Below are 19,764 nucleotides of genomic sequence, written 5' to 3'. Positions count from 1 at the left end.
TGATTCAAGGGTGATGCTCCCATCCAACCACTCGCAGAGAGAGAGAGAGAGAGAGAGAGAGAGAGAGAGAGAGAGAGAGAGAGAGAGAGAGAGAGAGAGAGAGAGAAAGGGGGGGGGGGAGAAATAGAATGAGAAGAAAGACATAGCGAGGGGGTGAGCATATGATCGGGCGGTATACTGCTACAACTACATTCAACATGCTGCTAACACGCCTCCCCCTAAACATTCCCCATCAGATGTCATTTGTGATAAGAAGCGACAAACCCATTTGGTAATTTCAGGCTACAGCGCGTTCTTCCGTCGGATGGAGATGAAATCCAATACACCCCCACCAAATCACCAATTCACCCAATCACACGACAACAACATAATATTATGTCTGAAGATGAGATTGTATTGTCGTCGATTGATACTGTACAGTGATGATGGGAATGAAAATAGGTTTTTAGTTTTTGAAGAACTAAGTTTACAGGAAAGTTTTCATTTATTTACTTTTCTTTTCTTGGTGACACACATATTTATTGATTATCATTCACTCACTACTAATTACCGTTTTGATAAAGATGCAAATATTTATTGTATTACCATAATTAATATCATCATTTCATAAACACCATCATCCTCATAAGAAATTCCCCGACCGATTACGATCTGGCTTAGAGATTAATCGAATGCACAATAATCGACGAATGTCGAATACGACGACGCGCATTCTAACTTCTAACTTTTAAAACGTGTGTCGTGTGTAGATATGTCAAGGGGAATTTTGCTTTGTTACTAGATCTATAAAAAAAAATCGTACGCAAGACCTAGAATAAACACTTCTGTCAACGAAGATATTCTAAAATCTAAAATATTTCATCAGTCAAAGTATGTCCACAAACAAAAAATTCTTGTCCTTTAAATTAGAACTGTTCACGCTTATATGGCTTTTTCACTATCCTGTAAAATATCATTTTAGAAAACAAAACTTCAGCTTTTATATTAGGTAATATCACTAATCGTGCTCAAAGCGCTTTACAAGACGTTCCTTGATTTATGGTTACGTGATCCATTATTATTATTATTATTATTATTATCATCATCATCATCATGATCTTAATTCCCCAAAAATAACCAAACCCCCCCCCCCCCCCCAAAAACAAAAACAACGAAAAACGGTACGATTTCTATTTCAACTATCTACATAGCAAGTCTACATACACGCAATGATTTGACAAGAAACATGGATACAATTTATAAAGAAAACTCCATTCAAATTTCCATTAGACCAATTAGTATCCATTGTATTCCATTTCAATTCTAGATAATTTAATATCCAATTGGCTTGTGCCATCCCGTGGAGATATCATCCAACTCTGCCCTACTCTGAAAAAACGCATATTTAAAAATTTGGCCAGAAAACTCGTCCTTCAAATATCGATTGATTTAAATTACTTTCATCATGCCAAAAACTCTCAAACCCGGGACTTCGGCAAACGTCGACGAAGTCTCGGGTTTGAGAGTTTCTGTCAAGATGAAAGTCATTTAAATCAATCGATATTTGAAGGACGAGTTTTCTGGTCAAATTTTTAAATATGTGTTTTTCCAAAGTACGCCAGAACTGGTCTGGACATATGAGGACGATAAAATCTCATTTCCTTTTTACCCCGGTATGGATAAAAACACAACCTTCGGCAACATCATGTTTGATGGACGTCTCAATCTGACAGAACACTTTAAAAAAAAAGTTTTAGCGAGAAAACAATTACGTCCAAAAACCGATAGATTAAAATGATTCTAAGCAAAGTGTGCGGTTGGGGTCTTGTATCGGTTCCCGATATCTCAGTTGGTAGAGCAAAGGGACCGAGATCGATCCCGGGTGCAGTCGAGATTATTTTTTTTTCTTCTGATTCTCCCTGTCCACCCAGCAATGATTGGGTAGCTGGGTCTGTTGGATCTGGCATGAGTACCTTGCGATAGACTAGCGTCCTATCCAAAGGGTAGCAAACTCTTGATCCATGGGCCTGATGGCTCTGAAGGACTACTTACTGTATATGGTCTTGTGGTATGGCACTCGCTATCGGACACGAAGGTTCGAGCCTCGATCGGCGTATAGTTGAGTCCTCGGAAAAGACTCTTTACTCACATTTTCTCAGCAGAATCCGGTGTAAAATGAGTAACTGGTAATTAACAGCGTGTCTCTGTCCAAATATAAAATTGTAATATCGTCTAACAAGCGTCGTGTCTCGTTCTACGTGTTACTGATGGTTAAGACCCTTTGAAAAGTGCTTTGAGCACGTTTGGGGGATATTGCGCGATATAAAAGCTCAATTTTTTTTCACATCATATTCTTCTTTTTCTTCTTCCCCTTCCAGTCATTATAACACCATCTGCATAATGATAATACTGCCATATGCTTGTGGTTGGGGGTAACTCATAAATGTTGGCTCAAATATCCCGATCGAGACCTAAAAATCTTAACTTGGTCATATTTCATCGCTTAAAAATAGATAAGGTATATAATGTTGTGCCCAACTATTTAGGGTTTACGGGTATTATAAAAATGTTGATGCTTGCTTTTGTTTTTTCGCCTTAACAACGCCATTAGCCTTCGTTTTATTCACCTTGCTTGGCTGGCAAAAAGGGGAAACCCGAAAACTCCACCACATCACCTGTCTTCGTTAATTAAATTGAAGTTTCCATTCCAATTGACCATTGCCTCTTATATTTACAAGACATTATGGGTAGCATCAAACCAGACAGGACGGTAAGCTCGGCATTCAAATATCGATCGGTCGATTTAAATTTAAATGTGACCCTCATATCGGTAAAAACTCTCAAACCTGGGACTTCGAAAAATCCAGGTCCGAGAGATTTTGCAAAGACGATGGTCATTTAAATCGATTGACATAGGACGGAGTTTTCTGACCAAATTTGTAAATACTGTACACCTTACGGCAGTTAACTGGTTTTAAAAAATACGGATATACATGGGACATATTGCACATTGGTGTTACAGAGTAGAAGGAGAAGACGATAAAAATCTTCAAACCAGCATCATCACAAATGGAGCCCGTAAAGTCAAAAGTAAACTAGACCCAATCCCCATGGGACGAGCCAATTTATTTTCAAACTGGTATCGGTATCGACCAGTGCTGGAAGTGACGGACAGATATCGATCTCAATATTTCTGAACGTGCACAGAGCACATAACAGAAAGACATTTTAGGGTTATACACACACCCACACAACCCAATTATCAAGAACAAAACCAACAATGATTCGTTTAGTCTTCAAAATGACATAGTGGTATTTCAATGCCTCAACCATGTGGAAATAAATATTATAAAAATTGCATGCTGCACACAGTATCAAGAACGTTACGGGTTATATAGTCATAGTACAGTAATTTTCCATCAAGAATATAAATAAAACATAATAAATTAAAAAAACAAGAAGAATTTATGGTCTCTAATTATTGATTCAAAACTGTAAGCTTGTTTGTTTTTTGTTTTTTTGTTGTTTTTTTTTGTTTTTTTTTTAGGGGGTGTGGTTAGGGGGTCGGGAGATCGAAAGGTATTAATTTATTTATTATTTCGTTGTGTATTTATAATAATAATAACAACAACAACAACAACAACAACAACAACAACAACAACAACAACAACAACAACAATAATAATAATAATAATAATAATAATAATAATAATAATAATAATAATAATAATAATAATATTAGTATAGTCATAATCCTATTTAAAGGTATACAAACAATAACCAGGTGAAAGGATATATGTATATAACACAATTAATGCATTCTTTTGAACAGTGTGCACGGTGTTTGCCGTCATCGGGATCCAATTCTGAGCATTATTTGTGGCATTCTTTTAAAAAATGTTCAGCTTAGGGGAACTTCCACGAGTGTAGGGGTAAACAAGGAACAAATGTTTACGAACAATAAAGTAAGTGTCAAAATACGTGAATAGCATAGCTCCTGGCAGACTGACATTTGCATTTACTATTATGCACTGAAACAATAATTATAGTTTGCATAGTTATAACGCGAGATAAATGAGATAAAGGATAGGAGAGATGAAGAAAGAAAGAAAGAGAGAGAGAGAGAGAGAGAGAGAGAGAGAGAGAGAGAGAGAGAGAGAGAGAGGAGAGAGAGAGAGAGAGAGAGAGAGAGAGAGAGAGAGAGAGAAGGGGGGGGGGGAACAGTGAAAGACAACTGACAACGAAGTAAGGGATTAATAGTTAGTCCCAGAAGATAAATAAAAGGCATCGCGACGAATGAGAAAATCAGGAAATCATAATAATAATAATAATAATAATAATAATAATAATAATAATAATAATAATAATAATAATAATAATAATTAAAATGGTGATAATACTGATGATGATGATACTACTACTACTACTACTACTACTACTACTACTACTACTATAATAATAATAATAAGAAGAAGAAGAAGAAGAAGAAGACGAAGAAGAGGAAGAAGACGAAGAAGAAGAGAAGAAGAAAGAAGAAGAAGAGAAGACGAAGAAGAAGGAGAAGAGAAGAAGAAGAAGAAAAGAAGAAAGAAGAAAGAAGAAGAAGAAGAAGAAGAAGAAGAAGAAGAAGAAGAAGAAGAAGAAGAAGAAGAAGAAGAAGAAAGAAGAAGAGAAGAAGAAGAAGAAGAGAAGAGAAGAAGAAGAAGGAGAAGAAGAAGAAGAAGAAGAAGAAAGAGAAGAAGAAGAAGAAGAAGAAGAAGAAGAAAGAAGAAGAAGAAGAAGAAGAAGAAGAAAGAAGAAGAAGAAAGAAGAAGAAGAAGAAGAAGGAGGAGGAGGAGGAGGAGGAGGAGGAGGAGGAGGAGGAGGAGGAGGAGGAGGAGGAGGAGGGGGGGGGGGGAGGAGGAGGAAGAGGAAGTGGAGGAGGAGAAGAAGAATGAGAATAAAAATAACAACATTCGGTCTAAGGGGAGCTTATAGTCCTAACAATGATGCCATCGAGTGGAAAACATAACAAAAATGAAATAAAATCAAATCAAATCACAAGGAACGCTGGTCTGTTTAAATGCGGGGCATAGACAATCGTATCAAAATAGGAATTGCATCTGAAAGCTAATAAATATCTCTATTTAAATGTCAAAGAATGGGCATAAATTTTCACCCAAAAAATATAAAACTTGATCAACGAAGGGAACCATTTCAGGATAATACGCATAACTATGTAAACATTATAGTGTAAACATAAAGACATTATGTTTGTTTGTTTTTAAGGGTTTTACGGCGCTTGTAACACATTTAGGTTATATCAGCGCCAGTAAAAAGGAAGAAAATGGGATAGTAAAAAGTTATAGAATTACAATAAAAGCACCCAAGAAAAAGTAAGACATAGGGGAACTGGGAACAAATAGGGATCAGATGTAGATTCCAAGAGCAGACCACCAATGCACTTAGTTTGAGATCACCTAAAAGTCTCATCCAGACACAAGCACAGGTCCCATCTAAGAGGAATACACTCAAATGTTTACCAATCATTAATATAATATGTAAACTCAACATAATACAATGCATAATAGAGAGATGATTTACAAGGAAAAAAATATCATCTCCCAAAACTATAACTATACATTCGACTGTTTCCCTCCCAGCCAAGGAGCTCCGGCAAGGATCAGGACAAAACTAAGTAATCTCATCCCAAGACAATGACAGGAAACAATTGGGAAACGGGTATGGGGGGATAGAAGACGCAGCATGTACCTCCCTGCCCACTATGGGAGGTCAGGATCCCCACCCAGCATAAAGACATTACATACAACAACAATACCAATAACAACAATATACACACACACACATCGCAACAAATGCAAACAATAACGATTTCCCTGGCAACGATTGTTAATAGTTCGAAATCATATAAAATTTCCAAACATACATAGATAACCACTGTCCAAAAACGTAACCCCCCCCCCCCCCCCCCCCCCGCAATTTTCAATTTTGGCTAGCAAATTGGTACCCAAAATATCGATGGCGCTTATTATAAAATATTTCAAATATCGACCGATTACATTAGAGCCTTAAAAGCAGTGTCGGGTTTGAGCCTTTTTTTGAGGAATTAAGGTAGGGTCGTTCTAATCGATCGATATTTGAAATACAAAGTGCTATCCAGGAGGGAAGTAGAAAAAAAAGAAAAAGAAAGTGTTTTGTGATAACACGACAGAATATCCTAACATAGCAACACCCCGGTCTGGCCCGAGGAGAAAAACAAGTAGGGAAGCCTATTTAGAGTTTTGTTTGAACGTCAACAATAATATTACAAAGGTGATCGCTGATATCGATATGAGAGTAACCTTTTACCGTCGGCGTGCGATTATTATTATTATTTTTTTTAATCGGGTATATTGCCGACGTTCACATGGAACCCCCTATCTTCGTCAGGCTGTATATCTTTAGGTCATCATGAATATCGTCACCATTAAAATTATCATCACTACTATCAGATTCTCATCATTATCATCATCATCATCATCATCATCATCATCTCTGCCACCCTATCATCATGGATCATTACCAAACTGACCAACCAAAAACCATGTGCGACGTTTTCGATGCAACAGCTTAAAAAAAAATAAAAATAAATAAATAATAATATCGTAACATTGGGAGATGCATCGCGCAAACAGATGGAAGGTGTATGAATGTCATTTTACAATTGGTTCACTGCATCTCAAGACATGTCTTATTCCAAACACTCCCGACCATTCAATACAGCATTACTCATATAATATGTATCAAATATGAAAAAAAAAAACAGACAAAAAAAAAATAGAGCATTTATATAGAGCAATAACCACTAAACGTGCTCAAAGCGCTTTACAAGGGGTCCCTTCCCAACAGTGACACTTAACATGTAGGACAGGACATGACATATTACAAATTTTTTTTCGGACAGAGACAATGCTGTTAACAGTCGGGTACTCATTTTACACCTGAGTACGGTGAGAGAAAATGAGTAAAGAGCCTTTTCCAAGGGCTCAGCTATGCGCCGAGCGAGGCTCGAACTCGGGACCTTCCGGTGCGAAAGCGGATGTCCCACCACTAGATCACATGACATAGCCGCATAAATGAGATCCACACGATTCAAATAACAGATGTTTTCAAATTTTCACTAATTTCCTTTTATTGTACATTTTCACATAATTCCATGTTTTAATAAAATTGCTTATAAAATTCTGACCCACAACATGGAATGACCTATGTCAGACTGTTTGAGCTCTATAGAAATGTTCAAAAAACCGCCAGAAAACAAACTTTCATGAAACACTGCCTTGATTGAATTGTGTAAATGTATACTATGTGGCTTTTGTATTGTTTGTTTGTTTTATTTATTTATTCTTTTCTATTCATGCCTTAGTCATGCTCTTACTGTTTTGGTATTGATTGGTTTGGACTAGCAATGTTATAGTATCCTGTGCAAAAACGTGTCTAGTTGGTAGTAAAACGCTTTGAGGTTTCGACGAGAGGCGATATAGAAATATACTTATAATTCATCACCATCATCATCATCATCATCATCATCAGCAGCAGCAGCAGCAGCAGCAGCAGTAGTAGTAGTAGTAGTAGTAGTAGTAGTAGTAGTAGTAGTAGTAGTAGTAGTAGTAGTAGTAGTAGTAGCAGTAGTGTTTGTTGTTGTTGTTGTTGTTAATAGATAATGGAATAATTTACCGCGCGATCTAAGAGGCGACAAACTACGAAATATTCAAAGAAAGACTAAAAACATCTCTCTTCGCAGTATAATTATTATTATTATCATCATAATAAACCATTCATAATGGAATTGCACTTTTATTAAGATTATGGTCTTACCATTTTAAAGAAGTCATTCAGAGTCATGGAGTCGAAATTTATCTATTTACATGATCAATGACAATTGCTTGCTACCTTCTGGCTCTATCGAAAAATGGTTTCCGTCATATCTTAGAGACAAAGCTAAACCAATCATTGCTGGTTGGACAGGAAAGAAACCTCGATCGTACCCAATATCGATGTCAGCCCCTTTGCTTTCAATTGTGTGCTCTACCAATAAATGAGCGAAATCCCCAAAGAGGGCACAGTGTTAAAACTTTAATCTAATTCTATCAAACTTAAATAATTCTGCACCTATGGCAAAGAAAAAAAAAAAAACAAAAAAAAAAAAAAAAAAAAACCAAACGTTTGATAAAATCTTAAATAGATCTGGAGTTATTCAAATCTGAAATGTGTCAATAATAATTTTTTTAAAACACACTGTAGTGTCACCAACTCTCTCTCTCTCTCTCTCTCTCTCTCTCTCTCTCTCTCTCTCTCTCTCTCTCTCTCTCTCTCTCTCACTCTCTCCAAACGTCCCTTTAGTTGATACAGAAATCAGACGAATGTATTGAAAAAAAATCGTCTTCCGTTGGCCATCCTTCTAATCCTATCTCTTCAAATCTCATTCCGATCCAACAACATCATGTAGTAAAGATGCATTAACACCCCACATGGCGTAATCAATACAGTGTACATTAAAAGGACAAGATACGATCTTGGTTATCAATGCATCATTAAAAAAAAGACAATCACAAAACTGAAGATGATCAGCTTAAGTATATAAAAATAAATGCATATACAGAGAGACAAAAGATAGATACAGATACACAAATAGATAAACGGTAATAGGTAGACAGACTCATAGACAAAAGCTATCGAGAGAGAAAGTAATAAAGAAAGAAGTAGAAGAGAAAAAAAAAGAAAAAAAAAAAAAAAAAAAAAGAGAGAGAGAGAGAGAGAGAGAGAGAGAGAGAGAGAGAGAGAGAGAGAGAGAGAGAGAGAGATGGTATGATCTTCATACAATGGTTTACCAACAAAAAAGCATGCCTGACCACTGTCCATCGATTTCAATAATAACTTTATAAGTTGTCATTTTTCAGAGTACAAACTCCAGTTGGGTCTCTAACTTAAAAGTAATCTGCTCATTTATTTATACATTTAATCATTAATGTAATCGTATTATATGTTTATCAATTTAATACATTCATATAATTATTTTGCAAATAATGAGGTGAACAATAAATATCACGTTCAATCCAATAGAATGCTAGAAACGATTACGACTTGTTTTGCTGGTAGAATTTAAACTAACCACACATAATCCAAAAATCCAGAATACAGAAAGACGGACAGACAGACAGTGATACAATCACGATGTATAACTGAAGAGAGAGAGAGAAAAAAAAGGCGCCCCCCCCCCCCCCTCCTGTGGGTAAGAAACATCTAACAGCAATAAATTCTAACGAGTTCCAAGTCAACTCGTTCTCAGGCACCTGGTTTTAATTTCAAGCGTTTGGATTACACCGGATTCACAAAAACCTACAATATTTCGATAATATTCACAAAACTGAAGTTTGAATCACAGAAGCGAAAGCGACTTGAAATCCATCAAGATGACCGATCATGTCGGACCAAGAGAATTGTCTTACGTAACGATAGGATTGTGATCGATGAAGCCAGATTACGTTCAATTCTATCATAATTATCATCAATGTCTTTGATGACATGGCACGGATAAATATTATAATCGATCATTATGAATCTCAAAGGAGGACTCAAGTTTAAACCAAGTTTTGTCATTGGAAAGGGGTCTTTTATCACATTTTTTCACCATACTCAACATGTTAAAATGAGCACATGACCGGTAACAGGGTCGTATGCGTCAAAAAATGTTCTCACCAGACTCAGGTGTAAAAAGAGTACCTGGCCGTTAACAGCGTTGTCTCTCCCCGAAAAAAATTGTAATATCTCCTTAAAGGCGCCATGTCCTGTCCTACATGTTAAATGTTGCTGTTGGCCAGGGAGCCCTTGCGCTTTGAGCACGTTTAGTGGATATTGCGCTGGAAAACACTCGATTTTAAAGTGGACATCGCGCTATAGAAAAGCTCTCTTTTTTGTTTGTTTTATGTCTTTTTTAAAATCTGGACTTCACTGGGAGCAACAAACTTTCGTCATGGTAAAAAAGTAAATAAGTAGGAAATGGTTCGCTGCAAGTTGTGATAAATTCGCAGCCAGACAAAATATTACAGAAGCAGGCATGAGAAAAACTTTTTTTAGAAAAACAACAACCCCCCCCCCCCTCCCCAAAAATAACAAAACAAAACAGAGATGATGCGAAGTCAACAAACATGTTACAATTTGTTATTCCAAAATGTTGGTTTTGAATATGTCCCAGATTGCTTTGAAAACAAATGAAGCAGTAGAGAATAACAGAACTGTCTTGACAATAGCTTTGTGATCGATTGAGCCAGAGGACTTTTCAATTGTATAATTAACAACGACATCTCTGTTGACAGGTCACGGATGGTTGATATTGCTAGCACGATAGAGAAATTATAATTGATCAATGGGATTGTCTCAGAAATACGATGAATTTCAAAAAACCCTTTGGAGGGTCGGAAGGGGAAAAAAATTCACACTGCCTTTTAACTAACTGTCGGGCGAATCGAGGGGAAGTAGGGAGAATGGGGGAGGGGGATACAAATAAGAGAGGAAGAGATTTGGATTGGGGGGGGGGGGGGGAAGAGAGAGAGAGAGAGAGAGAGAGAGAGAGAGAGAGAGAGAGAGAGAGAGACTCAGACCACGATGGGTGGCAAACAGTATTGCTCAATTCGTTGGGTATTTGTGTGTGTGTGTGTGTGTGTGTGTGTGTGTGTTGTGTTGGTTTGTGTGTTTTACTCTTTCCACTAATCCCCAAATCACAACCCCCCACGCCTTTTATTATTTTTACCCCAGAAGATAATTAGATAAATTGTCAGAAATGTGTAGAAACGACGAGAATCAGCAACTGAGGGTATACCACGATAAAAACAAAATTCACTCCTTTCAAAACAAGAGGTATCTTTAACCACACCACTGTGTGAAACTCGATTTAAACCCAGTGAGTAAAAAAAACCAGGATGAGATGAAAACCAATAGAGCACACAGACAAAACACACAGGATAAAACTCCGTGGCTTCTGGAACACTCCATAACGAAGTTGATCCGGTACAGTCAGGCGTAAAATTACCCACGGGACACAAACTAGCAGGAAAACGAGGCAGCGCTTCAGTGCACCCACAAAACACAACTTCAAGTGCATTGTGTAAAACTAAAATAAAACCATTCTGCACTTAAATTTATCTCGAAAAAGTAGTTAAAACTCACACCCAACGGAAACTACAAACCCGAAGACTCGAATAATTTCCATATACTTAGACAATGTTTCACTAACGGATAAAAAGTGCTTGGGATGATGATGATGATGATGATGATGATGATAAGTATGAGGATGTTGACTATAAAGACCGTTAACAATAACGACGGCGACGACGATGGTGGTGATACAGGACGATGATGATGATGACGAGGATGGTGATGGTGATGATAATGATGATGTCATGGTAATGATTATGATGAAAGATGAAAAGAAGATGACAGTAAACGGGATGACCCAGACAAATTACTTAAGCTATTTAACTTCAATTTAAGCCTGCCAGATACTTTAATAAGAAATTCTAATTCTTTCAAGCTATCACAGTGAGAGTAGCATGAAGTGGACATGGGCTGCTAAAATCGGTTGCAAGGCACTCACTGCCTAGCACTGGGTCATCTCGCCCATGGTTGTAAGGATACAAGACGATATCGAACAGGTCATCAGCCCCCATTATAACCAGTTAACTGCAGTACTCTGAAAAACGCATATAATTTTAATTGGCAAGAAAACCCATCCTTCAGGAACTCCCAAACATTCGCAAAGTCCCAGGTTTGAGTGTTTTTTTTTTTCCTTTTCTTTCTTCTTTTCTCTCAAAGCGAAAATCATTTAAAATCGATCGATATTTGAAGGCCGAGTTTTCTGAACAAATTTTTTGATACGTGTTTTACCAGAGTACAGTCGTTAACTGGTTAATAATGGAGCCATTTTCCAAAGACACCATATATACATTATAGATGTAAATTATCACATAAATAATAAAACAAAAGAGGAGCAAACGTTGACAATGATCGCGGTCAAGGCCTGGACCGGTGACCACAGTCGCAGAATATTGACCCTGGTTATTTTTGTTTTGTCTTTTTCTTTGGTTAGGCACTTTACACACAAATCCATCTTCACTCCAACTCGCACCCTAGTCAGACAATAACAAAGCACTACTTACATCTGGGTATTCCTTAACCGGTACGAATAATTTCTCCTGTAACTGGACCACTGGTCCCAGGGGTTCGGGTAAATCCAATAATTCTCGCTTGCCCTGGCAGTGGAACAGGCCAAGCCGTACTCTGTTGATTTCTGGAAATGGAGGGAGAAAAGAAAATCATAATTCATGAAGCATTCCAACTCATATTCTCTATGCTGAATTTTTTTTTAAAATAAAAAATAAAAATAATTTTCCTTAAAAAAAAAGAAGTTATTTAACATACGATCCTCCCTGGTGTAGGGTTGCGATAGCAGAGTCTGGAATCAACGATGTAACATGCTATTAAATTCCTCTACAAATCGCTAATACTTTTGTTAGCATAAAGGAAGCCTCGATACCCATTTTCACAGTGTTGGTGAACAGTTCGGCGGTTGAAAAACTACTCAGGGGTAGGGATGCGAACTGAGCATTCACTCTGGCAAACGAACACGCTAACGACTATTTCAGCTAGCCGCTTATCGTCGGTAACATGACGCCAGTACAAATCCAAACGGAATTATTACTACAACTTCAGTCGCCTTCATCCAAATGTGCCATAGTGACATTTGCCAACCATAACACAGATTTATTGATGAACACCTCGGGGATTGAAAGAACTGCTGTATTTATTCATAGCAAATCTTATGTGTCGTTCTTATCATGAACTAGAAACTCCCTCCGCCCTCCCCACATCCCACTTTACAACATGATAAAACAGGATTCGTCACTTCCATTAACACCCATTATCTCCATGTTGATTTGACACACATATTTGACGTTATCATAATGTAGTAAATCCGTAAAACCCAAACTAAACTCATCCTCTCAAATAGCCAACAACAATACTGTACTGGAAAATACATAAGATTATCATATAGTTTATGGCTGAGTTGGGTACGTAACAGAATCATAGCAGACAAGCCAACCAACCTCAACCATTTGAAAAGATTTATCATTATTTTCCCCAGTATTTATGCTAAGTTTCTCACATTTTCCTTCCAAAAATCATATTTTCAACTAGTGTCACCTTCATAAATTTCAAAATTTAACATACACTTGATTTGTGGAGAATTATCAAGGAAGAAGAGTGCAGGAAAATCTTGCAATTCCTATGACTATCATCTGTCTGTCTACTCAGATTCTCAGTTAGGTGGAGACGATATTGATTCAATGATTCCACTTTTATTCTATTCCCCCCTTGTTGTTATAAACTCCTAATTTTTGCATTTGGCATAATTTAGTCTATATTGCCATATTATCATATTTTGGACCTCAAAGCGTATTAAAATATGAGAAATCATACCGATTGGCAAAACCTGTAAAAGTAATTGACTCTGACCGTAAAGTTCAAAACACTTTAAAGAACAAAATAAATAGTCTCTCCAGCGGTAAAGTTCGATGTTATGGGTTTTAACACGGTACTTGCGACACTCTTTTAATACCAGTAAAAAGAAAGAGCAACAACAACAAAAAATGTAGATCTAGCTAAAGCACCGAAGACAAACTTTAAGTCAGGTTCAACAATGGTCAGAAGTAAAGCCAAGAGCAACATAAAATACCCTTCTGAAACCATACAAAAGTTCCACACTGACATTGCTACAGGATATCCGCCAAAGGGGATACAGGGTTACATACGCTTAGTGATTAAAAAATAAGCTTTATAGTAAAATCCTTAAAATGGCATGATGAATAACGGAGAGATTCCTTACGGGGGAAAAATGTCATCTCTCACAAAAAGCTAAATCCATCCGACTGTTTTCCTCTCAGCAAAAGACTCCATGCACGAATCGAGTGAAATCAAATTTGTAGGCCTTTTCCCCGAACAAAAACACAAATACAGATTGAGAGGACATTTTCTCACAAGTGCCAGGTTTGAGTTTTTTGCCAAGTTGAGGGTCATTTTAATAATCGATATATGAGCGACGAGTTTTCTGGCCAAAATTTTAAATACGTTAGGTTGTTTTATTTCTTAGAGGACAGTCGTATAGGGCGGGCGATAGAAGAGCAGATAGTGAAGGCAATGGGCAGATGAAGAAGCCACTGGCCAAAGAGCGACCAACGTTCCCCGCCAAAAAAAAAAAATAAATAGGCGGAAAGTACTTATATATATATATATATATATATATATATCGGAACGTCGTAGGGACGTTAACACAAACAATCAAACAAGACGCCATCGTTCTGGAACTGGTTGCGGATGAAAGATATGGAATCGTAAGGAATGCGTTTTTTTTTCTTCTCTTTTTTCTAGGATGTTGTGATGTAACCAACAAAATCAATAAAGAAAATCTCACGCCTTCGGGGTCGTGACGTGGAAAGGTCATGGAAACTAAACGTCTCATCACAAAAGTAATTAAGAAAAGAAAATCTAAAACAATTAATATACGAACATTCCCGAGAAACTCGATGCCATGGCCTTTGAAATACCAGGCTAGGACATGTTTATAAATTGTGTGTGTGTTCTCATTATAAAATAACGAGCCTTATTGGCAATTACGAAGTTCAGGCTTTGATAACCATGCTAATGGGAGGGAACGATAGCGCATCGCTTATTCAGGACGGCGCCCATTAACGGAGACACAAGATAGTAATCAAAGCACGTCATCGACCGCATCAATTAAAATTGCAAACCAATTAGATAGATAATTATTGCACGAAGCAAAACGATGTGAACGAAACAAACTATCTAGTACGATTACAAGAATGAAAAGTGAATGTAACATCAACGAAGAGCAGCCATCTTTTGCCCGTTTGTTGGGAGAAATCCTACTGCAGGTTCAAAATATTCCTTTATCATCGAGAGCTTCACTAAACGGCAAGGCAAAGGCCACCTGCCCCATCCACTCACATACGATTTCCGAGTCTCAATTAAGTGTTATAATAATCATACGGCACGTACAAATAAAAAAAAAAAAAATAGGGATACCCAACGACTAATTTCCAGGAGGGATTAGGGGGTGGGGGAACTCACAGGGTCACCATCTGGAGGCCTGGTCAGTCTAATTATAACAAGACTCAATCATCTCTGAGGCATGCCTTGAATAATCCATCTCTGGTTTGCTTCAGGGTACGGTACGGCCATTAGTGGTACACAGAGTGTGGGAATGGCGTCACGCCTATTTCCAATTTCAGGAATCATATACTTAATAAACGAATGTACAGGTGAAACTGAAAGACTTAATTTAACAAAAACAAAAAAGAAAAACAACAAAACAAAATATAATATATCTATTTTACTGACTTGGTTGGTTTAAACCCTCTCACTGCAATTCCTTCAAAAGCCCATTTGCAATAAGAATAAAACGAATGAGGGGGGAAAAACCCAGAAAAAAAAAGCAATAAACAGAAAAAATCCTTTTTCGTCCATTTTCAATCTACAAAGACTACGAACGCTGGCTCCTTGAGTTATACTACTTCAGTAACAGCAGATCATATAAGCGTTTTAGTGTTGCTATTAATCACTGAAAAAAATATTTGATAACGCGACGGGGCTGTTTCAACCAAAGTTTTCTTGGTTCCAACTTTCATCTTAAATGGAAGCACTTGGTTGAGTGTTACTATACATAGTCCATGCAATTACTCTGTATCAAAGTAGATGTTTTCATCATCTACGAGATTATCCACTCCTATTTTTCAATTTAACTGGGATATGTACTGAAATTCTTTTCCAATTTGTCCTCACAGCAGCCGAATTACGTTGGAGGATGGGAAAAGGAGGAATGATAAACACCAACCCCTCTCCTACCCCCCCCCCCCCCTTTCAAATCAAGAAAACAAAATGCATCTCGCTCAGCATTCGAGAGAGAAGTATCGAGGTATTGAGTAATTGAATGGATGTGTTCGGTTTGCTTGATATCTTTTCTATACTCTCTTCTATTTTTTTTTCTTCTTTAGTAAAAGGCAAGGGGTAAATTTTAAAAATAAGATTCGGTAAGAAGAAATAAGATTTACGGGCACTTCTATAAAAATGCCCGTGGTGGTATGACAATCGATAAGAGCTATATTATACTATTTATAATGGTCTCTCGGCAACACAACAATCCTGAGATTTGATCCCAACACCTTTCAACCGTATGACCGGTGTAGTTTCTTACTCATAGAAATATTTTTTTTTTTACTTTAAAAGTACTACGAGTATAATACAGACTTGGATAGAAAGTAAAACGGAAGTCGGTTTTTTTTTTTCGTCTCCTAAGCCGTCTTTCAAGTGACACTACGGGCATGACACGACATTATGACAACATGCATGATGTAGGGGATACTCTGTGTGTGTTTATATGTGTATATGTATATTTGTGTGTATGTGAATGTATGTGTTACACAAAACATGACAAGAGTCCGGTTGAAAAAAAAAATCGTGCTCGTTTCTGAATAATAATAAAATACGAATGGTAATAAAATAAATCATGAAAACGAAAGACACAGAAAGATAGACAGAGGAGAGAAGGGGGGCGATGGAGATGGAGAGAGAGAGAGAGAGAGAGAGAGAGAGAGAGAGAGAGAGAGAGAGAGAGAGAGAGAGAGAGAGAGATGGAGAGACAGACAGAGGCTGGGGAAAAATGATATGATTATGAGAATTATTCCAGGCGCCAGTCCCATAACAATGATGTGTTAATTTTCATTACAAGGCGACGGAACCACCCAGACAAGCTTGCCCAATGATGGAGGAACTAATGGAGAGGCTCGTCCGGGATTCATTTAAATGGAAATTTGCTGTACTTGTACAATCGCGGTGATGGTGGCTACCGCAGGACATTATCACGGAACTCAGTGATGACAATAATTCAGTCAACGAATTGAGGAGGAGATACATTTATTAACAAGCCAAGAGGAAACCAAAATTAGGAAATAATATGTGCAACTATAAACGGACGACATCACAAGAGAACAAAAAAAAAAAAAAAGAAAAAAAAAAAAAAAGAAAGAAAGAAAAAAAAACAAACAATTATGAGAGAATGGAGGAGAAAACCATATATTCTTCAGTATTTAATGACTTTATTGACCACTGAATACCCCCCCCCCCCCCCCCCCCCCCCCCGAAAAAAAGTCAAAATATAGACGACTATCCCATCTTGGCAATCCACATCGCTGTTGAGTTTATGAAAAGCGCTGGCGAATTTTTAAAGACAACTTGCCGATCGACTATCAAGCAAAGTATAGTGCAACCAATGTGTTATTTTATTCGTCCTAACTAGTGAAACGTGGAAGTCTCGGATCCAATGGCAACCCAATTATTGTAATACTGAGCTCAATCACAAGTCACACACAAAAAATCTTTAAAATTGTGCGACATAAATCAGTCAAAATTAAGAGCTCAATTCACGTTTTATAATAAGATAGTTGACCCATTAGAGAGAAAATCAAAGCGAGTTACATTAGTTACGCAACAAACAAAGAACAAAACAAAAAGACTCCCTCTCAGAAAAAAGCGAATAGATAACAAACAAGAGGAATATTATACACAACAAAGTATATAAATAACGTAGTAAAGAAAGAAAGAAAGCCAGTGAAGATAGTCGAATCGTCAACCAAAAAGAGCCGTCATTGGGCTGAAGATTATAGGAAAGTTGCCGACATAATCTATCACAGACATGGTATTACAAGATTCAACATTGTTATCTAAATCGCCACCGATCACACTGCATGATATGGCATTACTGGATATATCAATAATCCTTATCAGTGATTTATGACAAATCACTCAAGTTGAATCGTCCTCACTCTCGTTGAATTACCAACAAGAAAAGGAAACTAGACAGAGAGAAAAAAAATACATAAATAAATAAATAACCCCCCCCCCTCCCCCCAAAAAAGGTTAAATTAAAAACGAAAAAACAAAAACAAAAACAAAACCCGCACATAATAAAATTACATCCGATTAGCCCCAGAAGAAAAAAAAATTAATCGACAGAATGAATAATTCAGATTGCCGATGGTGTGTGAATATTTTTGTTTACTTGTTTAAAGACAACAAATCCAATCGCGGAGAAAAATACAAAGGAAACCCGTCTTAATGAGTGGGCGGAAGAGAAATAAAATATTCAACAAATTAAAAGAAAAATTCTTAAAATTCTTATTGTGATTTTTCCAATGTGGAAAACGATCCTTCAGAAATGAATGGTTTGATGCCGTAAGGTCATTTCTGGGCCAGTAAATCGCAAGAAGTAACTCTAGTCGCTCTTTGTACTCTCGTAGAAGACACAAAAAATCATTGAGTATAACTTTGAATAATCGTTAATCGGTAACACACCCATGAATATTGATGTGTTCCAGAACCTCTCTAATATCGTTATAAATTATAAACCAATAACAATGCAAAAACGGAAAGACTGGCAGAATTTCAAAACAAACACAGCTAAACAAAACAGAAACGCAAACGTGAAATGGCTGAGAGTGTAAGGCAGGCACGAATCGCTGACACAAGAACGTGAACTAATTGTTGTGTTATAAGAATGGATGCATTCGAAACGCCGGTTTGAAAAGCGAGGAAAGAAGCACGGCCGGGTGGGAGTTAGAACGTGCTTATGAATGTGGAAATTAACAATACGGCCATCAGACTAATTTTATCAACCACAAAACTCGATATCGTAACATTATTGCACGGATATATTTTTCTTTCATTCGTCTTGTTATACAAATCAATTGTCCCAATAATAAATTACAAAATTTAATTCAAAAAGTAATGAGTTCCAATGAAGTGGCGTGAATAAGAAAGTGGTTTCATTAAAAAACAATTTTGTCAAGTGTTACAACTTTACAAGGTTGAGGCAAAACAGTCACCTGCTCTGTCCGCCAAACAGTGTACCGACACACAAAAACTCAGTGTAACCTTAATGTTTATAGCCTGTTAAGAATAACTTAATTGAGAACTAATCACCCAACAGGCGATCTAATAGCAATAACAAAGAACCAAGTGACGTCCATTTCATTCATTCTACAGGTTCATAATAAATATAACTGACTGACGGACTTCAGTGCCTTTCGCTTTGCTGTTAAACGACTACGATGTCTCGGTTGCTTTCACCAATTCTGATGCGGAGACTTACCAGGCTAGGCGACTATGCCATAGCACTTAACCGTTCCACTCAGGTCCCGGTTTGTTTTAATAAATCGCATTTACTGAACTTGTATGGCGACGGATACATACATCGAAAAAAAAGGCACATGTCTGTGACAAAACATCACGTAGTCTACAAGATGGGTTGTAAAAAAAATAAGTTGTAATACTTTGACAACAATGTATTTTCATACTATTCTCTCTCTCTCTCTCTCTCTCTCTCTCTCTCTCTCTCTCTCTCTCTCTCTCTCTCTCTCTCTGTCTGTGTGTGTGTGTGTGTGTGTGTGTGTGTGTGTGTCTGTCTGTCTCTGTATGTGCGCGCGCGCGCGTGTGTGTTAAAAGCAAAGTCAATGGCCACAAAATGAATTGATCAACTTACTTATCAGTTGTGGAGAGGAATGTAAACAGCCTAGTCCCCAAGATGATGGGACCACTTTTCCACGAATCAATCAGCGGAAGTACATTCAATAGTCTCATTCCTGTGTACTCCTAGTCAAACAGGGCGGTGACAAATTC

At 37.3% G+C, this 19,764-nt stretch overlaps 1 protein-coding gene across 9 annotated transcripts in view; it reads right to left on the bottom strand.

Moving 5' to 3' along the window:
• LOC144967774 (KH domain-containing RNA-binding protein qki.L-like) overlaps positions 1-19,764 on the bottom strand; it is a 95,880-nt gene that overhangs the window by 61,983 nt on the left and 14,133 nt on the right. For all 9 annotated transcript variants that reach the window (XM_078905399.1, XM_078905401.1, XM_078905395.1 and 6 more), the window contains exon 2: positions 12,174-12,304. In XM_078905399.1, the coding sequence (XP_078761525.1) occupies positions 12,174-12,304 (131 nt within the window). The remainder of the gene's footprint in view (positions 1-12,173; positions 12,305-19,764) is intronic.

The sequence above is a fragment of the Berghia stephanieae genome, chromosome 3 (genome assembly GCF_034508935.2).
Source record: "Berghia stephanieae isolate SIO BIC M18660-M18661 chromosome 3, UCSD_Bste_1.3, whole genome shotgun sequence".
Classification (NCBI taxonomy): domain Eukaryota; kingdom Metazoa; phylum Mollusca; class Gastropoda; order Nudibranchia; family Aeolidiidae; genus Berghia; species Berghia stephanieae.
Note: the sequence above shows the minus strand (reverse complement) of the source record. Positions and strands in the feature narration are given on the sequence as shown.